Source organism: Oncorhynchus kisutch, linkage group LG9, assembly GCF_002021735.2.
Source record: "Oncorhynchus kisutch isolate 150728-3 linkage group LG9, Okis_V2, whole genome shotgun sequence".
In the NCBI taxonomy this organism is placed as follows: Eukaryota; Metazoa; Chordata; class Actinopteri; order Salmoniformes; family Salmonidae; genus Oncorhynchus; species Oncorhynchus kisutch.
Window position 1 is genome coordinate 42,834,700 of NC_034182.2, and position 24,532 is coordinate 42,859,231.

At 46.5% G+C, this 24,532-nt stretch overlaps 1 protein-coding gene across 6 annotated transcripts in view; it reads right to left on the reverse strand.

The window, feature by feature from the left end:
• LOC109885277 (uncharacterized) overlaps positions 1-24,532 on the reverse strand; it is a 73,581-nt gene that overhangs the window by 12,930 nt on the left and 36,119 nt on the right. For all 6 annotated transcript variants that reach the window (XM_031832631.1, XM_031832626.1, XM_031832627.1 and 3 more), the window contains exons 12-18: positions 24,258-24,386; positions 18,372-18,410; positions 17,914-18,042; positions 7,623-7,786; positions 3,021-4,032; positions 2,649-2,717; positions 670-2,436 (exon numbers count right to left, since the gene is read on the reverse strand). In XM_031832631.1, coding sequence (XP_031688491.1) covers positions 670-2,436; positions 2,649-2,717; positions 3,021-4,032; positions 7,623-7,786; positions 17,914-18,042; positions 18,372-18,410; positions 24,258-24,386 — 3,309 coding nt within the window. The remainder of the gene's footprint in view (positions 1-669; positions 2,437-2,648; positions 2,718-3,020; positions 4,033-7,622; positions 7,787-17,913; positions 18,043-18,371; positions 18,411-24,257; positions 24,387-24,532) is intronic.

Sequence of the window (24,532 nt, forward strand, 5' to 3'; positions counted from 1 at the left end):
ATGCAGCAAACAGTAGAATCCGATTAAAAAAAATAAACATAAATACACACCTTATGGAACAGGGGGGGACTGTGAAGCAACACAGACATGCATACACACACGATAACATGGATTATGTGTTGTAGATGTGTGGTAGTGGAGTACGGGCCTGAGGTCACACACTGTGTTGTGAAATGATACAACTTGCTGGACTGCAGGAAGGCAGCAGCTAATTGGGATCCATAATAAATATAATGAGTGTGTGAAGAGAGTGAGTGTGTGAGAGAGAGTGAGTGTGTGAGAGAGAGTGAGTGTGTGAGAGAGAGTGAGTGTGTGAGAGAGAGTGAGTGTGTGAGAGAGAGTGAGTGTGTGAGAGAGAGTGAGTGTGTGAGAGAGAGTGAGTGTGTGAGAGAGAGTGAGTGTGTGAGAGAGAGTGAGTGTGTGAGAGAGAGTGAGTGTGTGAGAGAGAGTGAGTGTGTGAGAGAGAGTGAGTGTGTGAGAGAGAGTGAGTGTGTGAGAGAGAGTGAGTGTGTGAGAGAGAGTGAGTGTGTGAGAGAGAGTGAGTGTGTGAGAGAGAGTGAGTGTGTGAGAGAGAGTGAGTGTGTGAGAGAGAGTGAGTGTGTGAGAGAGAGTGAGTGTGTGAGAGAAATCAAGATACAAGCAGCCAAAAAGAAACAGATGTTTCCTGACCTCTGTGTTGAAGGAGTCTCCTGATTCGTCCTCCTGCCTGAATGGGTGTGGCTCTGGGCAAGGACCCTCCCCTCCTTCCTCGCCAACGATCTCATCCAGAGTGACCAATTCTTGAAGGTCTGCCTCATTTATTCCGCTCTCCTGATCCCTCGCACCCTCCTCTCCTCTCTCATCCCCATCTCCTCCAATCTCATCCAGAGTCACCAACCATTCCGTATCCACACTGAACCTCCCTTTCTTCCATTCCTGCTCCTTCTCTCTGCTCCTCACCCGCTTTCTACTCCTCTCCTTCTCCCATTCTCTGTCTCGCCGTTTCTCCTTCGCCAGTTTCTGTCTCTTCATCAGCTCTTCCTCTTCGGCAGCGTTGTCAATGTAACTCTCCTCTTCCTCACTCACCTCATCCAAGGGGACACGGTTAGTCTTTTTGTGGGTACCTCCCTCACCCCTCTCTGACTCCACTGGGGGGGTCTGTATCTTCTCAGGGGTTTGTGCTATCTTCTTGCCATCCTTCGTTTGAATATTACCCTTACCCTTTTTATAACTCGCTTTCTGGGGTTTTGAGGTACCCTTAGATTCAGTAGAATGGTTTTCCAGAGCTTCTGTCATAGCCACCTGATCATCTACAGAGTCCAGGATGTGGAACCCTTCCATCTCTCTGGGTAGAGAATCTCTTCGGTCTTCTTCGGAGTCCAGAATGTGGAAAGCAGATTCTTCTTCGTCTTGGCGTTCCTCTAGTGTAGTTTGGAGCTCCTGGGAACCCGTAGATTCAGAGGCTGCAGGCACCACGGTGTCATCCACGGTTTTGTTTAGTATCTGTAAACCCACATTGTCTTTGGGCACTTTGTCAACAAGTGATTGGGGCACTTGGTGACCCGACACCGTCTCAAGCCCTTGTAGTTCTAGGGTTGTATGAAGGTCTTGCTCCTTGGCTGTGGAAGACGGATCAGTCAAGCCAAGCTCCAGTGTGCAGCCTTCATTCTGAGCCTTGCTACCCAGAATCGAGTCACCTTTTTTAGCCTGGGCCTTTACCTCGCTCCCGTCTACCTCTGGAGGTTTTTCTGCTGTTGTCTCCATATCAATCTCTGACCCAGCACTTTCTGCTTCCTTGTTCGCCGGCAATGCCGTGCCCAACACTGACACCTTGTGGTCGGATGACGGTAACACACCCTCCATGTCACTTCCCTTTGTGACCACTACTTCCTCTACCAACTGAGCAGCGGCTGCTCCCCCCATTGGCTGAGACAGAAGCTCCACGGGAAGAGGCTCCGCTTCCATCCTGACTGTGGGGTCATCGTCAGTGACAGTTTCTCTGGTTTCTGCGGCTTCCATCGCGACAACAGCAGCTGCAGCTGACGACCTGGTCTTGCGTCCGGAGGTGGCAGGTGGTTGAGGTTTTGCCACCTGCGTTTTTTTGGCTGTTGCGGCTTGTCGTGGAGTCTTCTGTCCAGGGGGGGTAGAGGTAGAAGAGGGTGGGGTGGGAGTGCTTTTGGACAGGGGTCTTGGGGTATCAGGGGTACCCCTCTTGCGTTTGGATGATCGTTCCAACCTTCCATAGGTGCCATCTTGGGTATTGGGTGATGAAGATGATGGCTCTGGTGGGTTGGGTGATGAAGATGATGATTCTGGTGGGTTGGCGTTGTCCGCCTCATCCCCTTCCACCTCGTCCACGGTGACGAACTCATCCATGTTGAACTGGTCCAGGTCGATTGGGTTGGCGTCACTAGGATTGACGTCAGAAGTGAACTCATCCACCACGTAGCCAAAACCCTGTGATATGAGAGGAGGATGAATCCATGGAATTAAATCAATCAAACCCTTTTCCAGAAGTTCAACAGAAGTGCTGTACTTTGAATCAGATGAATGTAAGAGACAACGTCTGAATGAAAACCAAATCCAACATCTTGCTACAACAGATTGTAACCGTTTGGATTCTGTACATTACTATTTGAATGGTGTGTTTTTATAAATCTGATGCTCACCTTTCTCTCTGCTGCCTCCTGATCTCTAGACTCACTCCTAGAAGACTGGCTAGTTCTACTACGGTGGCCCTGTGGGACATACGGAAACATGAAATTACTCCTAGAAGACTGGCTAGTTCTACTACGGTGGCCCTGTGGGACAAACGGAAACATGAAATCACTCCTAGAAGACTGGCTAGTTCTACTACGGTGGCCCTGTGGGACAAACAGAAACATGAAATCTCAGAAACAGAAAGAAATCATGTTAACATCTCATTTAGACTTTTAACAACGTCTGAACTTAAGGATATAAATTATTAAAAAAACATCCACCATCATTCCTGCTTTCCCTGGCTCCCGTCCTGTCTGCTCCCCCCCCACCTCCTTTCTTACCTTGCTCATCTCCTCCTCCTCTTTCCTCCCCTTCTTCTTGGCGGGACTGCCGTCCTGTCTGTTGCTCCTGCAGGAGCCAGAAGAAGAGCTAGAGGAGTCGCCGTGTCTCGACGTCGGAGGACCCTGCTCCTCCTCGGAGGCCGCCCGGCTGCTTCTATGCCTGGAAGAGTCTATCTTTCCTGGGGAAGAATGGTCCCTGCGCCTGCCTCTTCCTCCATAGACTTGGGTCTTCCCCTGATTCTTCTTTGGTTGTCCAGAGCCTGAAGGTGGTTTCTTTGCACCTTCCGTCTGTGTTGTGGTCTTCTTCGCTGGTGTGGTTGGAGGCTTTTTATCGGTCTCAGGTTGTAGCTTTTTTTTCTTCAGAGAAAGCGCAGGTCTATTTCTCTCATCTGGTTGAGTCTGTGTCACTGTCTCCTCTCCAGTCTTCTTCTCTGGTTGAGCTGGGGCCTGGTTCAGTCCTCCAGCCGGGGTCTTGGTCTCCCCCTTCTCCCCAGCTACAGAGCTCTTCTTGTCGGATGGAGGCTTGTCCTTCTCTCCCTGGTCCTGTCTTTGTTCCTCGGCTTGTCTCCCCAGGCGGTGTTGGTGCACTGCTGCCTCCAGGGCCTTCAGGATCTCCTGAGTTACCGGACTGAAGTCTAACAGTTTGTCTTCACCTTTTACAGACACTGGGCGAGCTGATGTTACCGGTGCTGGTACAGAACCAGCAACGCTAGCAGCGTGAACGGTAGCGGTTGCTATGGTTTCTCCATTCTCGCCATCCGGTTTTGCAGTGGTTTGGCTTTGGTCGTCGTTGGTCGTCATCAGGTCATCGGGGTCCATGACGACTGGACTGGGTTCCGTTGCGGTCGCATCGGAGTCTATCGCTATGGTGTCACTGGACTGGACGGCGCCTCCGTTATCTCCCGGGTGTTGGGTAACCACAGGCTGTGTGGTAGGAACAGATTTACCTGGTGTTGCCACTCCTTTAGCGACAGGCTTCTTGCCTTGGACAGTCTTTTTCTTGGCTCTGGTGCTGAAATGACAGACATTAGACATACATGACAGTAAGTGATGTTGATAAATCCAAGTCTAAATGTAGGAGTGCAACATAATGGCCGAGAGTTGTTCCCTGAACAGGAAAAACTCTGAGCCCTAGTTGGACTTCACGGGGTCCAAAAAGGACCTGGGGCTTGGAGATGCATCATTTATTCCATTTCATATGAAAAAGGCCCGTTTCGAACGGACCCGAGCACAACTAGACTCCCTCCATAAAGACCTGATCGGAACCAGACCCAGTCCGATCCAATACGAGTGAAGGAAACACCACAAAACGCTCTAGCAGGGGTCGTGCTGTGTGAGAGAGAGGAGACGTTCTAGCAGGGGTCGTGCTGTGTGTGAGGGAGGAGACGCTCTAGCAGGGGTCGTGCTGTGTGAGAGAGAGGAGACGCTCTAGCAGGGGTCGTGCTGTGTGTGAGAGAGGAGACGCTCTAGCAGGGGTCGTGCTGTGTGTGAGAGAGGAGGTAGAGAGAGGAGACGCTCTAGCAGGGGTCGTGCTGTGTGTGAGAGAGGAGGTAGAGGGAGGAGACGCTCTAGCAGGGGTCGTGCTGTGTGAGAGAGAGGAGGTAGAGGGAGGAGACGCTCTAGCAGGGGTCGTGCTGTGTGTGAGAGGGGAGGTAGAGAGAGGAGACGCTCTAGCAGGGGTCGTGCTGTGTGTGAGAGAGGAGGTAGAGGGAGGAGACGCTCTAGCAGGGGTCGTGCTGTGTGTGAGAGGGGAGGTAGAGAGAGGAGACGCTCTAGCAGGGGTCGTGCTGTGGGTGTAGGCTACTGAGTGTGAGTGAGTGACAGGGAACAGGGAGGAAGAGACAGCAACCAACCAAGCAGACTCTAAATATCTGTTATTGTTGGGCTGTGTCTCAATCCACCACATCCACCAATGAGTCTAAATATCTGTTATTGTTGGGCTGTGTCTCAATCCACCAATGAGTCTAAATATCTGTTATTGTTGGGCTGTGTCTCAGTCCTCCACATCCACCAATGAGTCTAAATATCTGTTATTGTTGGGGTGTGTCTCAGTCCTCCACATCCACCAATGAGTCTAAATATCTGTTATTGTTGGGGTGTGTCTCAGTCCTCCACATCCACCAATGAGTCTAAATATCTGTTATTGTTGGGGTGTGTCTCAATCCACCACATCCACCAGTGTTGGCCTTCCACACCTGCTGTGAAAGGTGTGTGAGCTACGGTGTTTGTCAGACTAGGAGACATCCCGAAAACCAGTATTCTCACCAAAACATCTGTAACTTCCCAACGGTTTGGCCTTACAAAAACCACCATGGAAAGATGTGAGAATCACAATGCTCTCCGCTTTGCTCTACGAACCCCCACAAGAGTCACGGGAATTGTCTTCAGTCTGTACCGCCAACCTCTGTCTGTAGCCTACACACTAATACGACACCTCTATTTTAATGGTCTCTGAGTCCCATATGAAGGAAGTTAGACTGGAAGTCATTGTGTTACCGCTAGTTAGTAACTTCCTTTAAAACTGCACGCAGACTCATAAAAACGGTATCTATGAGTTCATCAGACTCTGGGGAAGTAGACAAAGAGCCTCATTGTCAATATCCTAAAAGTATCCTTTTAAGTCAAGATTCCTGGATGTAAGATTGGAAATGTTGTTACACCTTTTATTCATAGAAAGAATCTAAATGTAAAAAAAAAATGTACAGTTGCAAAGCATGCTAGGTATTATTCTAATGAGCTCCGTCCAGCAAAAATAAATGGAAGTAATCTGAGCTTTTCAGTCAACGCTACTGTTACAGTGCCTTGCGAAAGTATTCGGCCCCCTTGAACTTTGCGACCTTTTGCCACATTTCAGGCTTCAAACATAAAGATATAAAACTGTATTTTTTTTGAAGAATCAACAACAAGTGGGACACAATCATGAAGTGGAACGACATTTATTGGATATTTCAAACTTTTTTAACAAACCAAAAACTGAAAAATTGGGCGTGCAAAATTATTCTGCCCCTTTACTTTCAGTGCAGCAAACTCTCTCCAGAAGTTCAGTGAGGATCTCTGAATGATCCAATGTTGACCTAAATGACTAATGATGATAAATACAACCCACCTGTGTGTAATCAAGTCTCCGTATAAATGCACCTGCACTGTGATAGTCTCAGAGGTCCGTTAAAAGCGCAGAGAGCATCATGAAGAACAAGGAACACACCAGGCAGGTCCGAGATACTGTTGTGAAGAAGTTTAAAGCCGGATTTGGATACAAAAAGATTTCCCAAGCTTTAAACATCCCAAGGAGCACTGTGCAAGCGATAATATTGAAATGGAAGGAGTATCAGACCACTGCAAATCTACCAAGACCTGGCCGTCCCTCTAAACTTTCAGGTCATACAAGGAGAAGACTGATCAGAGATGCAGCCAAGAGGCCCATGATCACATGGATGAACTGCAGAGATCTACAGCTGAGGTGGGAGACTCTGTCCATAGGACAACAATCAGTCGTATATTGCACAAATCTGGCCTTTATGGAAGAGTGGCAAGAAGAAAGCCATTTCTTAAAGATATCCATAAAAAGTGTTGTTTAAAGTTTGCCACAAGCCAGCTGGGAGACACACCAAACATGTGGAAGAAGGTGCTCTGGTCGGATGAAACCAAAATTGAACTTTTTTGGCAACAATGCAAAACGTTATGTTTGACGTAAAAGCAACACAGCTCATCACCCTGACCACACCATCCCCACTGTCAAAAATGGTGGTGGCAGCATCATGGTTTGAGCCTGCTTTTCTTCAGCAGGGACAGGGAAGATGGTTAAAATTGATGGGAGGATGGATGGAGCCAAATACAGGACCATTCTGGAAGAAAACCTGATGGAGTTTGCAAAAGACCTGAGACTCGGACGGAGATTTGTCTCCCAACAAGACAATGATCCAAAACATAAAGCAAAATCTACAATGGAATGGTTCAAAAATAAACATATCCAGGTGTTAGAATGGCCAAGTCAAAGTCCAGACCTGAATCCAATCGAGAATCTGTGGAAAGAACTGAAAACTGCTGTTCACAAATGCTCTCCATCCAACCTCACTGAGCTCGAGCTGTTTTGCAAGGAAGAATGGGAAAAAATGTCAGTCTCTCGATGTGCAAAACTGATAGAGACATACCCCAAGCGACTTACAGCTGTAATCGCAGCAAAAGGTGGCGCTACAAAGTATTAACTTAAGGGGGCTGAATAATTTTGCACGCCCAATTTTTCAGTTTTTGATTTGTTAAAAAAGTTTGAAATATCCAATAAATGTCATTCCACTTCATGATTGTGTCCCACTTGTTGTTGATTCTTCACAAAAAAAATACAGTTTTATATCTTTATGTTTGAAGCCTGAAATGTGGCAAAAAGTCGCAAAGTTCAAGGGGGCCGAATACTTTCGCAAGGCACTGTATGTCACTTCAATTGATTTGACTTCATGTTTTGAACTTTTATATCGATTTAAAATGTTGGCCATTTTAAAATGTTGTCACACTATAGAAAGAGACTTATATAAAATCGTTTTATGCCCACAGTAATGTATTGATATACAGACAGACAAGTAGTGAAAGGTTGAGGTAGACACGCACCTGGTGACAGGTTTCTTCTTGGCTGGGAGCTGCGGCTGAGCCGGGTGTTTAACCTTGACCAGCATGTTGAACTTCAGAGGCTTGTTCTGAACTACACAGGGGAACTTCTGGAAATGAAGACATACCGCCATCGCTATCGAGGACGACTCCATCTCAAAATAAATCTAGGAGAGAGAGGACAAGAGGGAGGTATACGGATGAGAGTGTGTACCACATGTGTGTAAAAAACAAGACCTGAAAACACCAGACTGTTGTACTTGTCCTTCTCCTTCAAGACCGAAAAACACCTGACTGATATACTTGTCCTTCAAGACCGAAAAACACCTGACTGTTGTACTTGTCCTTCAAGACCGAAAAACACCTGACTGATATACTTGTCCTTCAAGACCGAAAAACACCTGACTGTTGTACTTGTCCTTCAAGACAGAAAAACACCTGACTGTTGTACTTGTCCTTCAAGACCGAAAAACACCTGACTGTTGTACTTGTCCTTCTACTTCAAGACCGGAGCATCTTAATCTGATCTATACAAGTCTGGTCCCGGAGTGTCTTAATCTGATCTATACAAGTCTGGTCCCGGAGCACCTTAATCTGATCTATACAAGTCTGGTCCCGGAGCACCTTAATCTGATCTATACAAGTCTGGTCCCGGAGTGTCTTAATCTGATCTATACAAGTCTGGTCCCGGAGTGTCTTAATCTGATCTATACAAGTCTGGTCCCGGAGTGTCTTAATCTGATCTATACAAGTCTGGTCCCGGAGTGTCTTAATCTGATCTATACAAGTCTGGTCCCGGAGTGTCTTAATCTGATCTATACAAGTCTGGTCCCGGAGTGTCTTAATCTGATCTATACAAGTCTGGTCCCGGAGTGTCTTAATCTGATCTATACAAGTCTGGTCCCGGAGTGTCTTAATCTGATCTATACAAGTCTGGTCCCGGAGTGTCTTAATCTGATCTATACAAGTCTGGTCCCGGAGTGTCTTAATCTGATCTATACAAGTCTGGTCCCGGAGCGTCTTAATCTGATCTATACAAGTCTGGTCCCGGAGCACCTTAATCTGATCTATACAAGTCTGGTCCCAGAGTGTCTTAATCTGATCTATACAAGTCTGGTCCCGGAGCGCCTTAATCTGATCTATACAAGTCTGGTCCCGGAGCACCTTAATCTGATCTATACAAGTCTGGTCCCGGAGCACCTTAATCTGATCTATACAAGTCTGGTCCCGGAGCACCTTAATCTGATCTATACAAGTCTGGTCCCGGAGTGTCTTAATCTGATCTATACAAGTCTGGTCCCGGAGCGTCTTAATCTGATCTATACAAGTCTGGTCCCGGAGTGTCTTAATCTGATCTATACAAGTCTGGTCCCGGAGTGTCTTAATCTGATCTATACAAGTCTGGTCCCGGAGCACCTTAATCTGATCTATACAAGTCTGGTCCCGGAGTGTCTTAATCTGATCTATACAAGTCTGGTCCCGGAGCACCTTAATCTGATCTATACAAGTCTGGTCCCAGAGTGTCTTAATCTGATCTATACAAGTCTGGTCCCGGAGCACCTTAATCTGATCTATACAAGTCTGGTCCCGGAGTGTCTTAATCTGATCTATACAAGTCTGGTCCCGGAGCACCTTAATCTGATCTATACAAGTCTGGTCCCAGAGTGTCTTAATCTGATCTATACAAGTCTGGTCCCGGAGCACCTTAATCTGATCTATACAAGTCTGGTCCCAGAGTGTCTTAATCTGATCTATACAAGTCTGGTCCCAGAGTGTCTTAATCTGATCTATACAAGTCTGGTCCCGGAGTGTCTTAATCTGATCTATACAAGTCTGGTCCCAGAGTGTCTTAATCTGATCTATACAAGTCTGGTCCCGGAGTGTCTTAATCTGATCTATACAAGTCTGGTCCCAGAGTGTCTTAATCTGATCTATACAAGTCTGGTCCCGGAGCACCTTAATCTGATCTATACAAGTCTGGTCCCAGAGTGTCTTAATCTGATCTATACAAGTCTGGTCCCGGAGCACCTTAATCTGATCTATACAAGTCTGGTCCCAGAGTGTCTTAATCTGATCTATACAAGTCTGGTCCCAGAGTGTCTTAATCTGATCTATAGAAGTCTGGTCCCGGAGTGTCTTAATCTGATCTATACAAGTCTGGTCCCAGAGTGTCTTAATCTGATCTATACAAGTCTGGTCCCAGAGTGTCTTAATCTGATCTATACAAGTCTGGTCCCGGAGTGTCTTAATCTGATCTATACAAGTCTGGTCCCAGAGTGTCTTAATCTGATCTATACAAGTCTGGTCCCAGAGTGTCTTAATCTGATCTATACAAGTCTGGTCCCGGAGTGTCTTAATCTGATCTATACAAGTCTGGTCCCGGAGCGTCTTAATCTGATCTATACAAGTCTGGTCCCGGAGCACCTTAATCTGATCTATACAAGTCTGGTCCCGGAGCACCTTAATCTGATCTATACAAGTCTGGTCCCGGAGTGTCTTAATCTGATCTATACAAGTCTGGTCCCGGAGCGTCTTAATCTGATCTATACAAGTCTGGTCCCGGAGTGTCTTAATCTGATCTATACAAGTCTGGTCCCGGAGCGTCTTAATCTGATCTATACAAGTCTGGTCCCGGAGTGTCTTAATCTGATCTATACAAGTCTGGTCCCGGAGTGTCTTAATCTGATCTATACAAGTCTGGTCCCAGAGTGTCTTAATCTGATCTATACAAGTCTGGTCCCAGAGTGTCTTAATCTGATCTATACAAGTCTGGTCCCAGAGTGTCTTAATCTGATCTATACAAGTCTGGTCCCGGAGTGTCTTAATCTGATCTATACAAGTCTGGTTCCAGAGTGTCTTAATCTGATCTATACAAGTCTGGTCCCAGAGTGTCTTAATCTGATCTATACAAGTCTGGTCCCGGAGTGTCTTAATCTGATCTATACAAGTCTGGTCCCAGAGTGTCTTAATCTGATCTATACAAGTCTGGTCCCGGAGCACCTTAATCTGATCTATACAAGTCTGGTCCCAGAGTGTCTTAATCTGATCTATACAAGTCTGGTCCCGGAGCACCTTAATCTGATCTATACAAGTCTGGTCCCAGAGTGTCTTAATCTGATCTATACAAGTCTGGTCCCAGAGTGTCTTAATCTGATCTATACAAGTCTGGTCACAGAGTGTCTTAATCTGATCTATACAAGTCTGGTCCCAGAGTGTCTTAATCTGATCTATACAAGTCTGGTCCCAGAGTGTCTTAATCTGATCTATACAAGTCTGGTCCCGGAGTGTCTTAATCTGATCTATACAAGTCTGGTCCCAGAGCGCCTTAATCTGATCTATACAAGTCTGGTCCCGGAGCACCTTAATCTGATCTATACAAGTCTGGTCCCGGAGTGTCTTAATCTGATCTATACAAGTCTGGTCCCGGAGCGTCTTAATCTGATCTATACAAGTCTGGTCCCGGAGTGTCTTAATCTGATCTATACAAGTCTGGTCCCGGAGCGTCTTAATCTGATCTATACAAGTCTGGTCCCGGAGTGTCTTAATCTGATCTATACAAGTCTGGTCCCGGAGTGTCTTAATCTGATCTATACAAGTCTGGTCCCAGAGTGTCTTAATCTGATCTATACAAGTCTGGTCCCAGAGTGTCTTAATCTGATCTATACAAGTCTGGTCCCAGAGTGTCTTAATCTGATCTATACAAGTCTGGTCCCGGAGTGTCTTAATCTGATCTATACAAGTCTGGTTCCAGAGTGTCTTAATCTGATCTATACAAGTCTGGTCCCAGAGTGTCTTAATCTGATCTATACAAGTCTGGTCCCGGAGTGTCTTAATCTGATCTATACAAGTCTGGTCCCAGAGTGTCTTAATCTGATCTATACAAGTCTGGTCCCGGAGCACCTTAATCTGATCTATACAAGTCTGGTCCCAGAGTGTCTTAATCTGATCTATACAAGTCTGGTCCCGGAGCACCTTAATCTGATCTATACAAGTCTGGTCCCAGAGTGTCTTAATCTGATCTATACAAGTCTGGTCCCAGAGTGTCTTAATCTGATCTATACAAGTCTGGTCCCGGAGCACCTTAATCTGATCTATACAAGTCTGGTCCCGGAGTGTCTTAATCTGATCTATACAAGTCTGGTCCCGGAGCACCTTAATCTGATCTATACAAGTCTGGTCCCAGAGTGTCTTAATCTGATCTATACAAGTCTGGTCCCGGAGCACCTTAATCTGATCTATACAAGTCTGGTCCCGGAGTGTCTTAATCTGATCTATACAAGTCTGGTCCCGGAGCACCTTAATCTGATCTATACAAGTCTGGTCCCAGAGTGTCTTAATCTGATCTATACAAGTCTGGTCCCGGAGCACCTTAATCTGATCTATACAAGTCTGGTCCCAGAGTGTCTTAATCTGATCTATACAAGTCTGGTCCCAGAGTGTCTTAATCTGATCTATACAAGTCTGGTCCCGGAGTGTCTTAATCTGATCTATACAAGTCTGGTCCCAGAGTGTCTTAATCTGATCTATACAAGTCTGGTCCCGGAGTGTCTTAATCTGATCTATACAAGTCTGGTCCCAGAGTGTCTTAATCTGATCTATACAAGTCTGGTCCCGGAGCACCTTAATCTGATCTATACAAGTCTGGTCCCAGAGTGTCTTAATCTGATCTATACAAGTCTGGTCCCGGAGCACCTTAATCTGATCTATACAAGTCTGGTCCCAGAGTGTCTTAATCTGATCTATACAAGTCTGGTCCCAGAGTGTCTTAATCTGATCTATAGAAGTCTGGTCCCGGAGTGTCTTAATCTGATCTATACAAGTCTGGTCCCAGAGTGTCTTAATCTGATCTATACAAGTCTGGTCCCAGAGTGTCTTAATCTGATCTATACAAGTCTGGTCCCGGAGTGTCTTAATCTGATCTATACAAGTCTGGTCCCAGAGTGTCTTAATCTGATCTATACAAGTCTGGTCCCAGAGTGTCTTAATCTGATCTATACAAGTCTGGTCCCGGAGTGTCTTAATCTGATCTATACAAGTCTGGTCCCGGAGCGTCTTAATCTGATCTATACAAGTCTGGTCCCGGAGCACCTTAATCTGATCTATACAAGTCTGGTCCCGGAGCACCTTAATCTGATCTATACAAGTCTGGTCCCGGAGTGTCTTAATCTGATCTATACAAGTCTGGTCCCGGAGCGTCTTAATCTGATCTATACAAGTCTGGTCCCGGAGTGTCTTAATCTGATCTATACAAGTCTGGTCCCGGAGCGTCTTAATCTGATCTATACAAGTCTGGTCCCGGAGTGTCTTAATCTGATCTATACAAGTCTGGTCCCGGAGTGTCTTAATCTGATCTATACAAGTCTGGTCCCAGAGTGTCTTAATCTGATCTATACAAGTCTGGTCCCAGAGTGTCTTAATCTGATCTATACAAGTCTGGTCCCAGAGTGTCTTAATCTGATCTATACAAGTCTGGTCCCGGAGTGTCTTAATCTGATCTATACAAGTCTGGTTCCAGAGTGTCTTAATCTGATCTATACAAGTCTGGTCCCAGAGTGTCTTAATCTGATCTATACAAGTCTGGTCCCGGAGTGTCTTAATCTGATCTATACAAGTCTGGTCCCAGAGTGTCTTAATCTGATCTATACAAGTCTGGTCCCGGAGCACCTTAATCTGATCTATACAAGTCTGGTCCCAGAGTGTCTTAATCTGATCTATACAAGTCTGGTCCCGGAGCACCTTAATCTGATCTATACAAGTCTGGTCCCAGAGTGTCTTAATCTGATCTATACAAGTCTGGTCCCAGAGTGTCTTAATCTGATCTATACAAGTCTGGTCACAGAGTGTCTTAATCTGATCTATACAAGTCTGGTCCCAGAGTGTCTTAATCTGATCTATACAAGTCTGGTCCCAGAGTGTCTTAATCTGATCTATACAAGTCTGGTCCCGGAGTGTCTTAATCTGATCTATACAAGTCTGGTCCCAGAGCGCCTTAATCTGATCTATACAAGTCTGGTCCCGGAGCACCTTAATCTGATCTATACAAGTCTGGTCCCGGAGTGTCTTAATCTGATCTATACAAGTCTGGTCCCGGAGCGTCTTAATCTGATCTATACAAGTCTGGTCCCGGAGTGTCTTAATCTGATCTATACAAGTCTGGTCCCGGAGCGTCTTAATCTGATCTATACAAGTCTGGTCCCGGAGTGTCTTAATCTGATCTATACAAGTCTGGTCCCGGAGTGTCTTAATCTGATCTATACAAGTCTGGTCCCAGAGTGTCTTAATCTGATCTATACAAGTCTGGTCCCAGAGTGTCTTAATCTGATCTATACAAGTCTGGTCCCAGAGTGTCTTAATCTGATCTATACAAGTCTGGTCCCGGAGTGTCTTAATCTGATCTATACAAGTCTGGTTCCAGAGTGTCTTAATCTGATCTATACAAGTCTGGTCCCAGAGTGTCTTAATCTGATCTATACAAGTCTGGTCCCGGAGTGTCTTAATCTGATCTATACAAGTCTGGTCCCAGAGTGTCTTAATCTGATCTATACAAGTCTGGTCCCGGAGCACCTTAATCTGATCTATACAAGTCTGGTCCCAGAGTGTCTTAATCTGATCTATACAAGTCTGGTCCCGGAGCACCTTAATCTGATCTATACAAGTCTGGTCCCAGAGTGTCTTAATCTGATCTATACAAGTCTGGTCCCAGAGTGTCTTAATCTGATCTATACAAGTCTGGTCCCAGAGTGTCTTAATCTGATCTATACAAGTCTGGTCCCGGAGTGTCTTAATCTGATCTATACAAGTCTGGTCCCAGAGCACCTTAATCTGATCTATACAAGTCTGGTCCCGGAGTGTCTTAATCTGATCTATACAAGTCTGGTCCCGGAGTGTCTTAATCTGATCTATACAAGTCTGGTCCCGGAGTGTCTTAATCTGATCTATACAAGTCTGGTCCCGGAGCACCTTAATCTGATCTATACAAGTCTGGTCCCGGAGTGTCTTAATCTGATCTATACAAGTCTGGTCCCGGAGTGTCTTAATCTGATCTATACAAGTCTGGTCCCAGAGTGTCTTAATCTGATCTATACAAGTCTGGTCCCGGAGCACCTTAATCTGATCTATACAAGTCTGGTCCCGGAGTGTCTTAATCTGATCTATACAAGTCTGGTCCCGGAGTGTCTTAATCTGATCTATACAAGTCTGGTCCCGGAGCACCTTAATCTGATCTATACAAGTCTGGTCCCGGAGCACCTTAATCTGATCTATACAAGTCTGGTCCCAGAGTGTCTTAATCTGATCTATACAAGTCTGGTCCCGGAGCACCTTAATCTGATCTATACAAGTCTGGTCCCAGAGTGTCTTAATCTGATCTATACAAGTCTGGTCCCGGAGCACCTTAATCTGATCTATACAAGTCTGGTCCCGGAGTGTCTTAATCTGATCTATACAAGTCTGGTCCCAGAGTGTCTTAATCTGATCTATACAAGTCTGGTCCCGGAGTGTCTTAATCTGATCTATACAAGTCTGGTCCCAGAGCACCTTAATCTGATCTATACAAGTCTGGTCCCGGAGTGTCTTAATCTGATCTATACAAGTCTGGTCCCGGAGCACCTTAATCTGATCTATACAAGTCTGGTCCCGGAGTGTCTTAATCTGATCTATACAAGTCTGGTCCCGGAGTGTCTTAATCTGATCTATACAAGTCTGGTCCCGGAGTGTCTTAATCTGATCTATACAAGTCTGGTCCCGGAGCACCTTAATCTGATCTATACAAGTCTGGTCCCGGAGTGTCTTAATCTGATCTATACAAGTCTGGTCCCGGAGTGTCTTAATCTGATCTATACAAGTCTGGTCCCAGAGTGTCTTAATCTGATCTATACAAGTCTGGTCCCGGAGCACCTTAATCTGATCTATACAAGTCTGGTCCCAGAGAGTCTTAATCTGATCTATACAAGTCTGGTCCCGGAGCACCTTAATCTGATCTATACAAGTCTGGTCCCGGAGCACCTTAATCTGATCTATACAAGTCTGGTCCCAGAGTGTCTTAATCTGATCTATACAAGTCTGGTCCCGGAGCACCTTAATCTGATCTATACAAGTCTGGTCCCAGAGTGTCTTAATCTGATCTATACAAGTCTGGTCCCAGAGTGTCTTAATCTGATCTATACAAGTCTGGTCCCGGAGTGTCTTAATCTGATCTATACAAGTCTGGTCCCAGAGTGTCTTAATCTGATCTATACAAGTCTGGTCCCAGAGTGTCTTAATCTGATCTATACAAGTCTGGTCCCGGAGTGTCTTAATCTGATCTATACAAGTCTGGTCCCAGAGTGTCTTAATCTGATCTATACAAGTCTGGTCCCAGAGTGTCTTAATCTGATCTATACAAGTCTGGTCCCGGAGTGTCTTAATCTGATCTATACAAGTCTGGTCCCGGAGCGTCTTAATCTGATCTATACAAGTCTGGTCCCGGAGCACCTTAATCTGATCTATACAAGTCTGGTCCCAGAGCGTCTTAATCTGATCTATACAAGTCTGGTCCCGGAGTGTCTTAATCTGATCTATACAAGTCTGGTCCCGGAGCACCTTAATCTGATCTATACAAGTCTGGTCCCGGAGCACCTTAATCTGATCTATACAAGTCTGGTCCCGGAGTGTCTTAATCTGATCTATACAAGTCTGGTCCCGGAGCGTCTTAATCTGATCTATACAAGTCTGGTCCCGGAGTGTCTTAATCTGATCTATACAAGTCTGGTCCCGGAGTGTCTTAATCTGATCTATACAAGTCTGGTCCCGGAGCGTCTTAATCTGATCTATACAAGTCTGGTCCCGGAGTGTCTTAATCTGATCTATACAAGTCTGGTCCCGGAGTGTCTTAATCTGATCTATACAAGTCTGGTCCCAGAGTGTCTTAATCTGATCTATACAAGTCTGGTCCCAGAGTGTCTTAATCTGATCTATACAAGTCTGGTCCCAGAGTGTCTTAATCTGATCTATACAAGTCTGGTCCCGGAGTGTCTTAATCTGATCTATACAAGTCTGGTTCCAGAGTGTCTTAATCTGATCTATACAAGTCTGGTCCCAGAGTGTCTTAATCTGATCTATACAAGTCTGGTCCCGGAGTGTCTTAATCTGATCTATACAAGTCTGGTCCCAGAGTGTCTTAATCTGATCTATACAAGTCTGGTCCCGGAGCACCTTAATCTGATCTATACAAGTCTGGTCCCAGAGTGTCTTAATCTGATCTATACAAGTCTGGTCCCGGAGCACCTTAATCTGATCTATACAAGTCTGGTCCCAGAGTGTCTTAATCTGATCTATACAAGTCTGGTCCCAGAGTGTCTTAATCTGATCTATACAAGTCTGGTCACAGAGTGTCTTAATCTGATCTATACAAGTCTGGTCCCAGAGTGTCTTAATCTGATCTATACAAGTCTGGTCCCAGAGTGTCTTAATCTGATCTATACAAGTCTGGTCCCGGAGTGTCTTAATCTGATCTATACAAGTCTGGTCCCAGAGCACCTTAATCTGATCTATACAAGTCTGGTCCCGGAGTGTCTTAATCTGATCTATACAAGTCTGGTCCCGGAGCACCTTAATCTGATCTATACAAGTCTGGTCCCGGAGTGTCTTAATCTGATCTATACAAGTCTGGTCCCGGAGTGTCTTAATCTGATCTATACAAGTCTGGTCCCGGAGTGTCTTAATCTGATCTATACAAGTCTGGTCCCGGAGCACCTTAATCTGATCTATACAAGTCTGGTCCCGGAGTGTCTTAATCTGATCTATACAAGTCTGGTCCCGGAGTGTCTTAATCTGATCTATACAAGTCTGGTCCCAGAGTGTCTTAATCTGATCTATACAAGTCTGGTCCCGGAGCACCTTAATCTGATCTATACAAGTCTGGTCCCGGAGTGTCTTAATCTGATCTATACAAGTCTGGTCCCGGAGCACCTTAATCTGATCTATACAAGTCTGGTCCCGGAGCGTCTTAATCTGATCTATACAAGTCTGGTCCCGGAGCACCTTAATCTGATCTATACAAGTCTGGTCCCGGAGTGTCTAACTAAATAAAACTAAATTATTTAGCCTGACTTCATTCAGTGTCCGTAAAAATGTATTTGGAGCCTCATCGGCCTGTTTAACATTTTAGTTCTCCAAAATGGTTTCTGATGTGTGTGTCTACATTCAAATTGGTAAAAGATATGATTAAAGGCAACAAATGTTACCCTATTATTAGATTGTGGTGCCTGGCCTTAACATGTCTGTCTATGTGTGTGTGTGTGTGTGTGTGTGGTACCCTGTTGATCAGAGATAGCGAATCGAGGTAGGACCCGAAGCGTTTGACGAGGTCGTGAACCTCTTGGGTTGCCGTAGTCCCCGTGGGGACGTTACTGACGATCAGAAGGCGTTCCTTCAATGTCGTGTCCTGTTGAGAAGCAGAGCGCGTTATAAAGGGTTCATTAGCCTGTTATAAAGGGTTCATTAACCTGTTATAAAGGGTTCATTAACCTGCTATAAAGGGTTCATTAGCAGGTTATAAAGGGTTCATTAACCTGCTATAAAGGGTTCATTAACCTGCTATAAAGGGTTCATTAACCTGCTATAAAGGGTTCATTAACAGGTTATAAAGGGTTCATTAACGTCTATTAAGTCACTATTCCCAGCCCTGCTACAGTCAATACTTCCACTACACTTGCCTCAACACGAGGCACTAAACGTCTGAATTAACCTTCCTAGTTAAACGTGTTAACGTACCGAAGTGGTGAGGCCCTTCAGCGTTGTGTAGACATTCTCCTGCCATAGGAAGAATAAACAGCAATGATGACGGAGTGTATTTATTATTATACCTTTACTTCAACAAGGAACACAGACTGAGACCGAGGTCTCTGTTACAGCTGGGCCCTGACTGAGACCTCTGTTACAGCTGGGCCCTGACTGAGACCTCTGTTACAGCTGGGCCCTGACTGAGACCAAGGTCTCTGTTACAGCTGGGCCCTGACTGAGACCAAGGTCTCTGTTACAGCTGGGCCCTGACTGAGACCAAGGTCTCTGTTACAGCTGGGCCCTGACTGAGACCAAGGTCTCTGTTACAGCTGGGCCCTGACTGAGACCAAGGTCTCTGTTACAGCTGGGCCCTGACTGAGACCAAGGTCTCTGTTACAGCTGGGCCCTGACTGAGACCAAGGTCTCTGTTACAGCTGGGCCCTGACTGAGACCAAGGTCTCTGTTACAGCTGGGCCCTGACTGAGACCAAGGTCTCTGTTACAGCTGGGCCCTGACTGAGACCAAGGTCTCTGTTACAGCTGGGCCCTGACTGAGACCAAGGTCTCTGTTACAGCTGGGCCCTGACTGAGACCAAGGTCTCTGTTACAGCTGGGCCCTGACTGAGACCAAGGTCTCTGTTACAGCTGGGCCCTGACTGAGACCAAGGTCTCTGTTACAGCTGGGCCCTGACTGAGACCAAGGTCTCTGTTACAGCTGGGCCCTGACTGAGACCAAGGTCTCTGTTACAGCTGGGCCCTGACTGAGACCAAGGTCTCTGTTACAGCTGGGCCCTGACTGAGACCAAGGTCTCTGTTACAGCTGGGCCCTGACTGAGACCAAGGTCTCTGTTACAGCTGGGCCCTGACTGAGACCAAGGTCTCTGTTACAGCTGGGCCCTGACTGAGACCAAGGTCTCTGTTACAGCTGGGCCCTGACTGAGACCAAGGTCTCTGTTACAGCTGGGCCCTGACTGAGACCAAGGTCTCTGTTACAGCTGGGCCCTGACTGAGACCAAGGTCTCTGTTACAGCTGGGCCCTGACTGAGACCAAGGTCTCTGTTACAGCTGGGCCCTGACTGAGACCAAGGTCTCTGTTACAGCTGGGCCCTGACCTGTGTATACATGTTTACACATACAGTTTAGGTACAATGATTAAAAACTACACAAGACGAACTAAACCATCACAGATAACACAAACACATACAGCACCAGATTACATTTACACATGTTCACACCCTTACACCCTAACCACAGGTTATTCCCCTAACAGGTTATTCCTCTAACAGGTTATTCCCCTAACAGGTTATTCCCCTAACAGGTTATTCCCCCCTAACAGGTTATTCCCCCCTAACAGGTTATTCCCCTAACAGGTTATTCCCCTAACGGGTTATTCCCCTAACAGGTTATTCCCCCCTAACAGGTTATTCCCCCCTAACAGGTTATTCCCCCCTAACAGGTTATTCCCCCCTAACAGGTTATTCCCCTAACAGGTTATTCCCCCCTAACAGGTTATTCCCCCCTAACAGGTTATTCCCCCCTAACAGGTTATTCCCCCCTAACAGGTTATTCCCCTAACAGGATATTCCCCCCTAACAGGTTATTCCCCTAACAGGATATTCCCCCCTAACAGGTTATTCCCCCCTAACAGGTTATTCTCCCCTAACAGGTTATTCTCCCCTAACAGGTTATTCCCCCCTAACAGGTTATTCCCCCCTAACAGGTTATTCCCCCCTAACAGGTTATTCCCCCCTAACAGGTTATTCCCCCCTAACAGGTTATTCCCCCCTAACAGGTTCAAATCAAATCAAATCAAATTTATTTGTCACATACACATGGTTAGCAGATGTTAATGCGAGTGTAGCGAAATGCTTGTGCTTCTAGTTCCGACAATGCAGTAATAACCAACAAGTAATCTAACTAACAATTCCAAAAACTACTGTCTTATACACAGTGTAAGGGGATAAAGAATATGTACATAAGGATATATGAATGAGTGATGGTACAGAGCAGCATAGGCAAGATACAGTAGATGATATCGAGTACAGTATATACATATGAGATGAGTATGTAACCCAAGTGGCATAGTTAAAGTGGCTAGTGATACATGTATTACATAAGGATGCAGTCGATGATATAGAGTACAGTATCTACGTATGCATATGAGATGAATAATGTAGGGTAAGTAACATTATATAAGGTAGCATTGTTTAAAGTGGCTAGTGATATATTTACATCATTTCCCATCAATTCCCATGATTAAAGTGGCTGGAGTAGAGTCAGTGGCATTGACAGTGTGTTGGCTGTAGCCACTCAATGTTAGTGGTGGCTGTTTAACAGTCTGATGGCCTTGAGATAGAAGCTGTTTTTCAGTCTCTCGGTCCCAGCTTTGATGCACCTGTACTGACCTCGCCTTCTGGATGACAGCGGGGTGAACAGGCAGTGGCTCGGGTGGTTGATGTCCTTGATGATCTTTATGGCCTTCCTGTAGCATCGGGTGGTGTAGGTGTCCTGGAGGGCAGGTAGTTTGCCCCCGGTGATGCGTTGTGCAGACCTCACTACCCTCTGGAGAGCCTTACGGTTGAGGGCGGTGCAGTTGCCATACCAGGCGGTGATACAGCCCGCCAGGATGCTCTCGATTGTGCATCTGTAGAAGTTTGTGAGTGCTTTTGGTGACAAGCCGAATTTCTTCAGCCTCCTGAGGTTGAAGAGGCGCTGCTGCGCCTTCTTCACGATGCTGTCTGTGTGAGTGGACCAATTCAGTTTGTCTGTGATGTGTATGCCGAGGAACTTAAAACTTGCTACCCTCTCCACTACTGTTCCATCGATGTGGATGGGGGGGTGTTCCCTCTGCTGTTTCCTGAAGTCCACAATCATCTCCTTAGTTTTGTTGACGTTGAGTGTGAGGTTATTTTCCTGACACCACACTCCGAGGGCCCTCACCTCCTCCCTGTAGGCCGTCTCGTCGTTGTTGGTAATCAAGCCTACCACTGTTGTGTCGTCCGCAAACTTGATGATTGAGTTGGAGGCGTGCGTGGCCACGCAGTCGTGGGTGAACAGGGAGTACAGGAGAGGGCTCAGAACGCACCCTTGTGGGGCCCCAGTGTTGAGGATCAGCGGGGAGGAGATGTTGTTGCCTACCCTCACCACCTGGGGGCGGCCCGTCAGGAAGTCCAGTACCCAGTTGCACAGGGCGGGGTCGAGACCCAGGGTCTCGAGCTTGATGACGAGCTTGGAGGGTACTATGGTGTTGAATGCCGAGCTGTAGTCGATGAACAGCATTCTCACATAGGTATTCCTCTTGTCCAGATGGGTTAGGGCAGTGTGCAGTGTGGTTGAGATTGCATCGTCTGTGGACCTATTTGGGCGGTAAGCAAATTGGAGTGGGTCAAGGGTGTCAGGTAGGGTGGAGGTGATATGGTCCTTGACTAGTCTCTCAAAGCACTTCATGATGACGGATGTGAGTGCTACGGGGCGGTAGTCGTTTAGCTCAGTTACCTTAGCTTTCTTGGGAACAGGAACAATGGTGGCCCTCTTGAAGCATGTGGGAACAGCAGACTGGTATAGGGATTGGTTGAATATGTCCGTAAACACACCGGCCAGCTGGTCTGCGCATGCTCTGAGGGCGCGGCTGGGGATGCCGTCTGGGCCTGCAGCCTTGCGAGGGTTAACACGTTTAAATGTCTTACTCACTTCGGCTGCAGTGAAGGAGAGACCGCATGTTTTCGTTGCAGGCCGTGTCAGTGGCACTGTATTGTCCTCAAAGCGGGCAAAAAAGTTGTTTAGTCTGCCTGGGAGCAAGACATCCTGGTCCGTGACTGGGCTGGGTTTCTTCCTGTAGTCCGTGATTGACTGTAGACCCTGCCACATGCCTCTTGTGTCTGAGCCGTTGAATTGAGATTCTACTTTGTCTCTGTACTGGCGCTTAGCTTGTTTGATAGCCTTGCGGAGGGAATAGCTGCACTGTTTGTATTCAGTCATGTTACCAGACACCTTGCCCTGATTAAAAGCAGTGGTTCGCGCCTTCAGTTCCACACGAATGCTGCCATCAATCCACGGTTTCTGGTTGGGGAATGTTTTAATCGTTGCTATGGGAACGACATCTTCAACGCACGTTCTAATGAACTCGCACACCGAATCAGCGTATTCGTCAATGTTGTTGGCTGACGCAATACGAAACATCTCCCAGTCCACGTGATGGAAGCAGTCTTGGAGTGTGGAGTCAGCTTGGTCGGACCAGCGTTGGACAGACCTCAGCGTGGGAGCTTCTTGTTTTAGTTTCTGTCTGTAGGCAGGGATCAACAAAATGGAGTCGTGGTCAGCTTTTCCGAAAGGGGGGCGGGGCAGGACCTTATATGCGTCGCGGAAGTTAGAGTAACAATGATCCAGGGTCTTTCCACCCCTGGTTGCGCAATCGATATGCTGATAAAATTTAGGGAGTCTTGTTTTCAGATTAGCCTTGTTAAAATCCCCAGCTACAATGAATGCAGCCTCCGGATAAATCGTTTCCAGTTTGCAGAGAGTTAAATAAAGTTCGTTCAGAGCCATCGATGTGTCTGCTTGGGGGGGGATATATACGGCTGTGATTATAATCGAAGAGAATTCTCTTGGTAGATAATGCGGTCTACATTTGATTGTGAGGAATTCTAAATCAGGTGAACAGAAGGATTTGAGTTCCTGTATGTTTCTTTCATCACACCATGTCACGTTGGCGATAAGGCATACGCCCCCGCCCCTCTTCTTACCAGAAAGATGTTCGTTTCTGTCCGCGCGATGCGTGGAGAAACCCGCTGGCTGCACCGCTTCGGATTGCGTCTCACCAGTGAGCCACGTTTCCGTGAAACAGAGAACGTTACAGTCTCTGATGTCCCTCTGGAATGCTACCCTTGCTCGGATTTCATCAACCTTGTTGTCAAGAGACTGGACATTGGCAAGAAGAATGCTAGGGAGTGGTGCACGATGTGCCCGTCTCCGGAGTCTGACCAGAAGACCGCTTCGTTTCCCTCTTTTTCTGAGTCGTTTTTTTGGGTCGCTGCATGGGAACCATCCCGTGGCGCTGGTTGTAAGGCAGAACACAGGATCCGCATCGCGAAAAACATATTCTTGGTCGTACTGGTGGTGAGTTGACGCTGATCTTATATTCAGTAGTTCTTCTCGGCTGTATGTGATGAAACCTAAGATGACCTGGGGTACTAATGTAAGAAATAACACGTAAAAAAACAAAAAACTGCATAGTTTCCTAGGAACGCGAAGCGAGGCGGCCATCTCTGTCGGCGCCGGAAGTTTAGGCAGATTATTCCCCTAACAGGTTATTCCCCCCTAACAGGTTATTCCCCCCTAACAGGTTATTCCCCCCTAACAGGTTATTCCCCCCTAACAGGTTATTCCCCCCTAACAGGTTATTCCCCCCTAACAGGTTATTCCCCCCTAACAGGTTATTCCCCCCCTAACAGGTTATTCTCCTAACAGCACAAGAACTTGCATTACCCTGAAACAGTAACAAGCAATACAAAAGTCTAAGTTTAGTCTGCAGGCTTATTCCATAGGCAAGGAGCGTAACAGGAAAAGGCAGCCATACCCAACTCTGGTGAAATCACATGGGCCTCAAGTGGAATCCATGCTTGTGTAACAGTATAACTTTAGTCCGTCCCCTCGCCCATACCCGGGCGCGAACCAGGGACCCTCTGCACACATCAACAACAGTCACCCAAGAAGCATCGTTACCCATCGCTCCAGAGACTTCAAAGTCTCAGAGCAAGTGACGTCACCGATTGAAATGCTATTAGCGAGCACCACCGCTAACTAAGCTAGCTATTTCACATCCGTTACACTTGAGACCTGGTTTTCGGAATTATAATGTGTGTGTGTGTGTGTGTGTTACCTGAACGAGGCCTGTATCAGGGGAGATCAACGTGAAGGAAAGGGGACAGTCTAGTAGTTTGGGAGGAGACTGTGTGTAGTTTGTCACCATAACAGAGCTCTTCTGTACTCCGTCCATACGGACTATGGCCTGTTGGGAGAAACGCACTCATCACCATGACAACCACCACCCATGGTAAAGTATTGCACCAACAACCAGAGACAACGTTACAGACTCCACAACGGTTCAGTGTTTGAGATTGATGTCGTCAAAGTCACTTATTACTGAGAAGGGGA